The sequence below is a fragment of the Macrobrachium nipponense genome, chromosome 36, assembly GCF_015104395.2.
Source record: "Macrobrachium nipponense isolate FS-2020 chromosome 36, ASM1510439v2, whole genome shotgun sequence".
NCBI classification, from domain to species: Eukaryota; Metazoa; Arthropoda; class Malacostraca; order Decapoda; family Palaemonidae; genus Macrobrachium; species Macrobrachium nipponense.
In genome coordinates this window covers 50,875,251-50,887,287 of record NC_087220.1, presented here as the reverse complement: position 1 = coordinate 50,887,287, position 12,037 = coordinate 50,875,251, and the positions used below count along the sequence as shown (strand labels likewise).

The following is a 12,037-nucleotide window of genomic DNA, read 5'->3' as shown; positions in this document are numbered from 1 at the left end:
TGATAGAGCAAAAAAAAAAAAAAAAAAAAAAAAAAAAAAAAAAAAAAAAAAAAAAAAAAAATAAATAAATAAAATAAAATAAAATAAATAAATAAAATAATAAAATGATAATAATAATATAATAATCATAATAATAATAATAATCATAATAATAATAATAATAATAATAATAATAATAATAATAATAATAATAATAATAGTCTACGGATACTATTCAGCCCTTTAAACACCAAGTAAAACTAACATACACAACATGACTATTCTGACGAACAACCAAGCAGCTACATCCATTCCCTCTACATCTGATGGAAAATTCAACTCTTTTTAACAGAATTGAATGACATTATTCCCGATGCAAAACACAAAATGCCTAGTTTCCACTTTGCCATTTTAATGAACAACGTCTACTGCTTAGAAAACTTCAACCGACGAGGAAGCTGAACTTCTCCCCAACTAAAAAAGGCATCATCTTCAACTTCATTCCAGTTACGAATTCAACTAAATTCCAGTTACGAATGAAGGTGAAAGTGCAGTTAACTTCTGGACTTCTCCATAACTAAAAAGAAGGCATTAACTTCAACTTCATTCCAGTTACAAACGAAGGCGAAAGGGCAGTTAACTTCTGGTGACTAAAATGATTAGAGTTGATGATATAATATAAACTTCTTTGTGACCTGGGGATTAAAACTTAGGAGGTTCCGAGATCTGAAGGGCCCATACACGTTCTGACTACAAAATGCGGTTCTCTCTCTCTCTCTCTCAGTTTCAAACTTCTTCCACGCCCACAACCAAGACACGAGTATTAATAAAACACATTCAAATATAATCGACCCGATGACGCCCACATTCCAAGACCAAATTGGCAGCAGCATCCAAGATGGGGGATCAATCTCTCATCGCCAGCGTTTCCTTTCTGAAAGATGGGGGAAAGGATATGTTTACATCCTGACCTATCAACGGGTGACCTACTTGGCTGCCTGGCTGGCTGCACCAATTCGCACCATCTGTCTGTCCCTTAGCCCTAATACCCTTCCTTGCCCCATTCTTGGCTCCTTATTCGCGGCGTTGGCGATTTCGTCATCCTTTTTGAACTGTCAGTTGGTGGGTTGTTTTTCTTTGTTTATTTATTACCTCTGTGATGTGATTTCGTCTTTATTCTGCATTTTAGTGTGTGTGGAAATAGGACGTACACATCTATACAGCTTCAAAAATCAGAAGTGCCCCTTGAACAGCGCAGAAAAATGAGAGACAAAATGGATTTTTTTTTATTTTAGTATATAGGTATCAGCAGGATTTTCTTTTAAATCTTTAAATCGAGAAACGTTACTCAAGAGTGCATCTATCATGAACAAAAATACCTAAATAAGAGACATTACTCGGGATGCAACGCGCCCAACTATTGCATATTTCTCCAAAAGCTGCCAAGTTCTCGACATTTTGCCTTGTAATCGACCCCACCAAGTGGCCTGGGTTCGAATATTCGACCCCACCAAGTGGCCTGGGTTCGACCCCAGTAATCCCTCTGGAGTCGAACCAAGCTAAGGACACACTGCTTTACGCTAACAAACGTAACAAAAGCAAAAGGATGACGATAACCAGCACGCGTTTAAAAAAAAAAGGAAAAAGAATACAGAAGAAATCTATTGTGAGACCCAGAGCCTCCTCTATACGTATACATTGGAACAAGGAGCCAGTAAGTGTGCCAATCAGGCTGCCCACCGTGACTCTGAAAATACCCTCTCTCTCTCTCTCTCTCTCTCTCTCTCTCTCTCTCTCTCTCTCTCTCTCTCTCTCTCGGCTGATGGCCAGCTCCACTCCCACCGAAAGCGTACAGGGTTTTCCCTTTGACAGAATCTAAATCGACTCATTCATCCTGCCTCTATTTTTCCCAGAGGCTTATAACAAATCTTCCCTCAGGAAGCAGTTTGCATCTCGACTCTTCCTACCTGGGCAAGATATGGGTATCAGGATGGCCTTCATCCCGTTCTAAATACCTAGACCCATAAGAGTCCTTACTAATCAATTTATAAAACATCCCAAATTCGTGCTTGCCTACCGACTCGGTAGTCCCGAGTTCGATTCTGGTGGTTAGGAATTAATTTCTCGATATAATGTGGTTCTGATCCCACAATAAGCTGTAGGTCCCGTTGCTAGGTAACCAATTGGTTCCTAGCCACGTAAAAACATATCTATAATCCTTCGGGCCAAACCTAGGAGAGCTGTTCATCAGCTCAGTGGTCAGGTTAAACTAATATGTACTTAACTTTTTGTTCCGTGTGAATAGGTTTCATCTACTGAATAGAAAAAAAAAAAACTTAAAAAATTACGGGGAAAAAAAATAATTCACTTGCTATGTAGAGAGCCAAGAGCCCAGAATTAAGTGCTGCGCATTTAATTCAAAAGGAACGCAGAGGTATTCACGTAGCGACTTCTAAAACTGCAGTGTTTTCATTCAAGATACCTTTCCTCTCTCAGTGTGCATTGGTCTTCGTTTGTAAACGTTAATTTGGCTATAACATTCAGTTCCATAATACGACGTTTACATTTCTTGAACGTCTTACTTTACATTTTAGAAATGGTTTTTTTTTTTTTTATGCTTTTCTACGTTGCATGGAACTAGTGGTTATTCAGCAACGGGACCAACGACTTTATTTGACTTCCGAACCACGTCGAGAGTGAACTTTCATCAACAGAAATACACATCTCTCGCACCTCAATGGAATGCCCGTGAATCGAACTCGCGGCCAAGAGGTGGCACGCCAACACCATACCGACCACACAAATGAAGACGCTCATTTCTGTAACATTATTGTGTTACACATGAATTCTTCAATGTTATTTTTGTGTTAGTTGCTGGTTAAAATTGACCATAACACGAAGTTCAATATATACATCCTTGTTGACAAATCTATCAGGAATTCCCGATTGGTTCAAAGGCCAAATGGAATTAGTCCCTCCAATAATTAGTTCCTCGCTGCCAATCTGCGCCGGTTCTGTATAACAGGGCTGGTCGACACTCATATATATAGTCTCGTTAATCGAAATTCACAGCTTGCTAGAAGCAATTAGTCCAGACCTCGTCGCGCACTTTGTTTATGTCCAAGACACGAGCTGATTGCTAATTAGTGCTAACAGGTAGCACGTTCATCCACTTTCAATATGATGCAAAACTCCCAATGTATTCGACGCCTGTATGCAAGTTCCGTTGTGCCATCTGAATGTATGACACTTGCTTTATCAATACTCGTTTCTTTTTTTTTTTTTTTTTTTACTTTTAAAAAAAAAATTCGAGACCTTTTTTCAAACTTTTCTCACGAGAACTTTTTTCAACCTTTTTTCTCACGAGACCTTTTTTCAACCTTTTTTCACAAGACCTTTTATTCAATTTGTTTCCACGATGCCCTTTTTCACTTTTTGATGAAATCTTTTTTTGATCTTTTTTTTTATGAAACACCTTTTTTTTCAACTTTTGTTCACGAAAACTTTTTTTTGAACCTTTTTTCCACGAAAACTTTTTTTAAAGAGTTTTTTTGGGGAGGAAAAACTCTTTCTTTAATAAAGTTTGTGTTTTTGGGGTTACTCGTTTTTATTTAACGCGTTTTTTTTTTTTTTTTTTTTTTTTTTTGTTTTTTTTTTACCTTTACCTTTTTGGGGACTCGTTTCTTGACTAGTTTCTTTAAAACAAATTTTAGGGAAAACAGGCCGGTTTTTATCTTTATTTTTAATAAAATCGTTTATTAAGATTTTTTTTTTTTTTTAGGGGAAATCGTTTTTAAAAACTATTTTTAGGTATTAGTTTTTCTTTTAAAAAATAATTTTTTCAGGAAACTGGATAAAAAATTTTTTTTTTAAGAAAACAGTTTTCTAGTTTTATAAAAGTAAATTTTTATGATTTTTAAAAACTCGTTCTCTTTTTAAAAACTCGTCTTCCGGAAACTCCGTCTTTTTAAAACTCGCTTTTTTTATATATATAAACTCACTTATTCCCAGACTCTTTTTTGCCTCAGACTCACACTCCCACCTGGGTCATTCTTGGCTGTCTTGGTCTACCTTGGCAAAGGCATTGGGTAAAAAAGAGAATAGATTGGCATAAGATGCCATGAGGAGGGCCCTCCCCCTTCCCCTCACACCTGCCCACACACACACACCACCACCTCCAACAACTAGGTCAGTAGCTACGAGAGAGAGAGAGAGAGAGAGAGGCGGGGGGGGGGGGGGATGCACAAAGCCCCATTCTGTCATTGAAACAATAGAGAGAGAGAGAGAGAGAGAGGAAAATGAACAAAGCTCCAATGTCATGAAATCAGCTGACGAGTCCACCTACCCAAAGGAAAACTAAGGCGTATATATTTATTTCCCTCTTACTCTGCCGCAATCAATACTTATTTCCTTCTTGCTCTGTGGCAATCACAATCACGTGCCGGTTTGCACGGCGAGAGGGCGCAAGAAGGTGCCAAGAACGAGAGAGAGAGAGAGAGAGAGAGAGAGAGGAGAGAGAGAGAGAGACTCATTTGGGGAAGAATGCAGAGGAATTTGGATGCAGGGAACGAGGAACCAGTATATAATTGGCAAGGTCTTTCCTCACTCATACCAACCAGGCTATCGCCTTTAGATCTGTGCCAGTGTGTTGCTCTTGCTTGAAGATAAATATACACAAATGCACGCACGCATTAACTTTATAAATATATATATATATATATATATATATATATATATATATATATATATATATATATATATATATATATATGAGCAGAGGCTAGGTACTGTGTTGTACCTGTACAATCCACAATGATGTCAAATCCTTCTGTATTTTTATGAAAGTTCTGTACAAGAAATATGTATTTCATAAAACTACAGAAGGATATTACATCATTGTGGATTTTATCCCCATATATATATATATATATATATATTATATATATATATATATATATATAATGATAACGGAAGCCAAGATACCAAAACACCAAAAAACGTTAATAAAAAACAGAGGTAGACGAATATAATAATAAATTGCAAAATAAAAACAAGAACAAAAATAAATGCTACCAATTCCAAAGGGAGCTATAGTAAAGATAAAGTTCCATACATCTGACATTAGTAACAGGCAAAGGTCACACCCTTTAACGACCTTCCAAAACTTGCAGTGACCTCAGGTCAAAATGTGAGTTCGTACAGACGAGCATTCCTTGCTATAATTACGCACATGCAGGATTTGCATTTTTCAAAAATCTATTATCGTAATAAATAAACAATATTCTTCCAACTATAATTACCTCCCTCTCTCTCTCAAACCTTGACACACAATGCAACGAGTTTATTTATAGGTGGAATATGATACTACTACAACCTCCACTAATTTTTCATTCATAAATATTCAAATTACTCACCATCCCCTTACGTTTACGTCCATAAGAATGCCACCCATTTCAGTTGAGGACATTTCTTTGTTTTCCTTTTTTCCTTTGCCAACTAGACACAAAACCAAGGAAAACAAGCAGGAAAAGATCAAGGCCAAACCACAAGAAGAATCCACGACAAAAAAATGAAGCCATTTACAAACTGACCTACAACCAAATCACAACCTTTAAAAACAACAGATTGACAAATGTTGTCGTGACAATATACATAGAGAAACACGGCTGAGACGCACACCTGAGGCGCAGACATATATCTAAACGTTCAGGAGTCCCCAAAACGTTGGAAAAGACTAAAACGTTTTTAACCTGGTATAACTAATACACAACATAAGCTAGCTCATCTACCCACTGGCTCAAAGGCAAACGAAGCGCGGGGACTAAACCTTCATAATAAAAACAAGCATAAATAAAACACAAGAGGGAAACAATGAATATTCAGGTACTCACTCCATCTCCCTCTTCTCGGCCGTCTCCTGGCTGATGTCCTCCTCGACGGAGTAGTCGAGGATTGACTTGACGCCGAAGGAGCGCAGTCTCTCGAGGACCGGCTGGATTTTGATCTGGTCCTCCCCGGCGACGAAGTGGCCGTAGAAGGTGGCCTTCATGATCGACCCGAAGAGGCGCTTCCCGAGAATTTTCTGGCCCCATTTCATCAGCTGTTGGAGAAGAAGCGGTCAGTGGGGACGTGGGTTCCAGGGCCCAGTTCTGGAGAGGGGACAGGTGCCGTAAAAAAAAAAAAAAAAAAAAAAAAAACAAAAAAAAAAAAAAAAAAATTGTGCTTTCCCCTTACGAGGCGGACTCTTATGCTCACTGAGTGGGTGTCAACAAAACCTACCGGGACGAGCTTCACGCTTACTCCAGGGACCCCTTTTCAAACAGGAAGCTCGTCGCTGATTGGCTGAAGAAAATTCAGGCTCTGTAATGCTGGCACTCAGCTCAGAGAGCATCGAGATTTTCTTATGCTCACTGAGTGTCATGGTGTCAACAAAACCTACCAGGACGAGCTTCACGCTTACTCCGGGGACCCCTTTTCAAACAGGAAAGCTCGTCGCTGATTGGCTGAAGAAAATTCAGGCTCTGTAATGTTGCCACTCTGCCCAGAGAGCATAAAAGACTCCAAGGGGTTTCTTACAGCATGTCCCACAGTTATGACTGTCAAATGTCAAAAAGACAGCCTACAGTTCCTCTGTACACTCTCTCCTACAGCTAAAGATCTTACTAATCTGGGCAAAGACACTGTCCAAAATATGCCCATCCTTACATTCGACAGTTGTCGCTTATAATAATAATAATAATAATAATAATAATAATAATAATAATAATAATAATAATAATAATAATAATAATAATAATAATTCTTTATTCAGAGGTCTAATGGGCTCTTTTGAAATCTTAAGGTTATAAACTTGAAATTTCTGAACGTGTTTGGACTACAAATAATAAATTTCTATAAAAATATCAACAGCAGCTATAGGGGAAATGATGTCATCCGATTTCCATACGGCTCAATTAACTAGAATTTAATTTTTAAAAAATTATATATGTATAAATGTATACTATATACAGGCAGTCCCCGTCTTATAATGGGTTAGGCTTACGACATTCATCAGAAATTATTTCCAGGTTCACGACACATATTCCAGGGTTACGCCGCTGATCTGACGGAAGAAATATGACTCCAAATATGCAAAATAATCAATATTTGAAGGTTGTTTTGATGAAAAATGTAATAAAAATGCAGTCTACTTAGTTTTTAATACACCAATAGCATTAAAAGTAAGGGTTTCTTGGGATTTTTTTACTATTTTCCGGCTTACGGCAATTTTCGGCTTACGACGGGGACTGCCTGTATACATATAAGTATGTGTGCATAAAGTTTATCTCTAAAGCCAGCCTCCACTACTTCCTTGCTGAGCTGAAAATAAAATGGGAAATGAAAAATAAATAATATAGGAGTTTAGTATGTCATTCCAGCAAAAAAAATATATATATAAATATATGTGATAAAGCAACTCAAATTGAAGCATAATAAAGATTATTAAAACTTAAATAACATACACATTTATACTATATATATATATAGTATATATTATATATATATAATATAAATATATAATATAATAAATAAGATATAATAATATATATATATATATATATGATATATAATATATATATATATATATATATATATATATATATATATATATATATATATATATAGATATATATATATATATATATTATATATATATAAATATATATTATATATATATATATAATATATATATATATATAATTTATACATATAAATATATATATAGGTATATCTATAATATTATATATATATATATATATATATATATATATATATATATAATATATATATTATATAAATAAATATATATATATAATATATATATATATATATTATATATATGTAAATCTGGAAGTATGCAGATAAACCATACTGACCATAAGGCTGATATGCAGTATTATAATCATAAGAATCATTAACAAATTATCAAGACAACCAAAGAAGGGATGAATATCTAACAGGCTGAAAAGTATATAAAAAATCTGACATCAGAATAATATAATAATTAATAATAAATAATAATATAAATTTGGAAGCCCACCAAGACATCAATCCAACCTTCCTGCTAATTAAATTAATCAAAATTAAAATAATAAAAATAATAATAATAATAATGAATGAATTAATAATAATAATTAAAAATTAATAATTAATAATTTTAAAATAATAAATTTTGGTAGAAGACCCTCTTAGGCAAAGGCAAATGCTGTTAAAAAGAATGGCAGAATTAAGAGAGTTGATGTTATATATTGTTTTTTTCTATTTTTCTTACAGTTACTCAGAAACATCGCGTAGCCTGAGAGGCGAATTGGAAGAAAAATAGGAAAAAAAAAACAATATATAAAATCAACTCGCTCAAATCTGCCATTCTTTTTAACAGAATAATAATAATAATAATAATAATAATAATAATAATAATAATAATCATAATCATAATCATCATCATCATCATGCAAAATGAAATAAACCATTTGACGAAAAATAAACGCTATAATTAATGTTATAAAGCGTTTAATGAACGAAAATTAAATTAATCTTGACGTCTTATATTGGCTTCTTGAATGTCCTTTTTTTTATTAATTCACTAAGAATAAAATTCAATAATGAACTAAACAGATTTTTCTGTTACGATGAATTATCCTGAATTAATTGTTAAATAGAGAAATAAAATTCAAATGGGCGAGTTACGTTGGGATTAATTAAATTACACCTACGTAATTAACAGAATTACATTTAATAACCTAATTACGTTAATTATTTTAACCAATTTGTCAACGTAAGCTATGATTAAAAGCTATAAAGCGTAATCAATATTTATAAATTTTCAACTTAATTAATTTGACCTCTTTATTATCTTAATTAAATTTCGGCCAATTTACTGACGAAACTGATTTCTGAAAATCAGGAAAGCGTCTTACACAAAATAAATAAATAAATAAAATAAGTTAAACGTTGAACAGACCCTACTATAGGACTTAAGAAGCTGCTGTAATGGAAAAATTGGGTTAGTACAGAAAAGAATCCTTATTAGTCACTATATAAAAGAAAATGCTGCTAAAAATGATTTAACTTTTCTGGGACATTGTGTTCCTGACAGCTTTCGTCAATAACATTCAGTTCTAAAAAAGGTACATGATTAGCGACAGAAAATTCCTATATATAAACTGATACGGTATCTTTACGCGTATCATACGCTATTAAGTCAATGGCGACAAAACTCCCTATATGCAAAATGATGCGGTATCTTCACGCGTATCATACTATCCCGTATGACAATGGGGACAAAACTCCCTATATATAAAATGATACGGTATCTTTACGCGTATCATACGCTATTAAGTCAATGGCGACAAGATTCCCTATATATAAAATGATACGTATCTTTACGCGTATAATACTATCCCGTGGGACAAAAGCGACAAAACTCCCTATATATAAAATACGGTATCTTTACGTGTATCATGCGCTAAAATGAAATACGGTATCTTTACACGTATACTACTATCCTATAATTCAATGACAAAAAAAATTTCTGTGTACGGCATATATTCGCGTATCATACTGTCCCGTATGAGAAAATGATACGGTATTTTTTCACGTATCATACTGTCCCACATGACAATGTGTAGCAAGGTATTTACGGACTTACACATACAACAATAAAAGTTTAAATCTATGACAAGCTTCTTACGGGATTCAAACAAATATATTGACATATTGCTGTATACTCCCCTGAAAAAAAAATCTGAATAAATAAATGTAAAAAAAACCTTTAACAAAAATACTGCTGTATACTCCCCTGTAAAATAAATAAATAAATAATAATTCTGAATAAATGTAATAAAAAATTATCAAAAGATCAGGACTGAATCATAAATTTTGAACTGACATATTGCTATATACTCTCCTGAAAAAAAATCTGAATAAATAAATGTAAAAAACCTTTATCAAAAGATCAGGATTTAATCATAAATCTGTGAACTGACATATTACTATATGTACACTACCCTGGAAGAGACTAATTCTAAATAAATAAAAGTATAAAAACACTTTCTTAAAAGGACCCTAGATTTAATAACAATTAGCAGAAGGCTTAGAGAGACTAACAGATGCTTCGCATGATAAAATATCCTAATTATCTAGAGACTGGTTTTAAGCAATTAAGAAATTAGTTTCCAGACATTAGGTCGGTCTGAAGACGGTGGTAATTAGGGCTTCATGACCTAATTAGGACTTCATGACCTATATATTATCTACTTTGTCCTTTTTCTCAAAATCACTTCTGTCATCCTTTGGACGAAGTAAAACAAAGTTAAATTAAAATCTGAAAAATTAATGGTTGATTTAGTGGAATAAATAAGAATTATTACGTATCTGAAAATCCTATTAATTTTTAAAATGCATTATCCATAATTCTCTCGAATATACAAAAAATATTTTATTAGTGTCTGAAAAATTATTAGTTGACTTAGTGGAATAAATAGGAATTATTACGTATCTGAAAATCCTATTATTGCATTTTTAAAATAAATTTTCAATAATTTTATCGAATATGCAACAAATATTTTATTTACATTTTCCACTTGCTTTAATCGTTTAAATATAGTCTAACTATACGGCAGTTCTCATTAGTTCCTCGTTGGGCGAGTGGGTTACAAGCTCGCCTACCGATTCGGTAGTCGTGAGTTCGACTCCCCGCTCTGGCAACGTGGAATCAGAGGAATTATTTCTAGTGATTAGAATTTCATTTCTCGATATAATGTGGTTCGAATCCCACAATAAGCTGTAGGTCCAGCTGCTAGGTAACCAATTGGTTCCTAGCCCACGTAAAAAAATATCTAATCCTTCGGGCCAGCCCTAGGAGAGCTGTTCATCAGCTCAGTAACTAAGATACTTACATTTTTCTATGCTTGTCAATCAATCAAATTCGTATAAATAATTCATCTAATTTAATGGAAACCCTAGATAAAAAAATCTTCTTAAATTTCAACAATTAACTTTTTCTTCACTTCACAAAAAATGGTGAAATACTCAGGAAGATCCTAAAGAAAAAAAATTTAATTTCTTAGAAGGAATTCTGGTTTTGATAATTTACATTTTAATCTTACATATTACAATAATAATTTGAAAATATAGTTTTTACATCATTCGCGCCAATAGCTACAGTTGACCAAGGAACTTGATAATAAAGTGTTAAAATAATGAAAAAAAATTTATAAATCAAGGTTCAAGCAAAGCAACAACAAAAAAACTCAGGTATCCAAAACCCAGATTAATATAAATTAAATAAAAAACCTCATGTATCTCAAATCCAAATCATTCTCTATATAAAAAAAATTCTTAGGTACCCAAACCCCAGATTATTCAAAAAAACTATCTGAAGCCCACTTCATTAAAAACGCAGGTATCCAAAAAGCATAAAAAAACACACACACACACACACATAACAGGTATCCAGAGTCCAGATCATTCTCTCTGGAAAGTATCCATCTCAGGTATCCAAAACCCAGATAATTCTGAAAAAAAAAAATCTCAAAGTATCTAAACCCGAGATAAAATTTCATTACTGTCACTAATAGACAAATATTGGGCCACTTCACATGCAAGAGAGCCTCAAGGAGGCAATCACCCCTTGCCCCCGGGCCCCCTCCCCACCCCCAAATTAGCCAGGGGAGAGGGGAGGGTTGGCAGCAAGAAGGAGAAAGGGTTAAGGCAAGACGTCCCACAGAGACTTTCGGAGCTCCGATCAGAGAACCCAAACAAAAATACTTTAAAACAAAACCCTGAAGAAGGACCTTGAGAGAGGGGGCGTGGCCACTTCTATTTTAAGCAAACCCTGTATTGATTCCGCATAACCTTTTCCTACTTCTGCTCTTACGTAAGACAAGAACCGCCAGGAGCTTTTCAGTACATCTTAAATATGGATGTTGCTACTCTCTCTTCATCATCAGAATGTTCTATTGTTTTCGTTTCATTCGAAGCTGACGAAGGAACGAATGCTTTTGTTTGTTTGTATGGT

The 12,037-nt window shown here is 34.1% G+C and overlaps 1 protein-coding gene across 4 annotated transcripts in view; it reads right to left on the bottom strand.

The window, feature by feature from the left end:
* The window catches only part of LOC135203640 (proline dehydrogenase 1, mitochondrial-like), a 104,860-nt gene that overhangs the window by 65,130 nt on the left and 27,693 nt on the right, over positions 1–12,037 (bottom strand). For all 4 annotated transcript variants that reach the window (XM_064233478.1, XM_064233479.1, XM_064233480.1 and 1 more), the window contains exon 2: positions 5,871–6,079. In XM_064233478.1, coding sequence (XP_064089548.1) covers positions 5,871–6,079 — 209 coding nt within the window. The remainder of the gene's footprint in view (positions 1–5,870; positions 6,080–12,037) is intronic.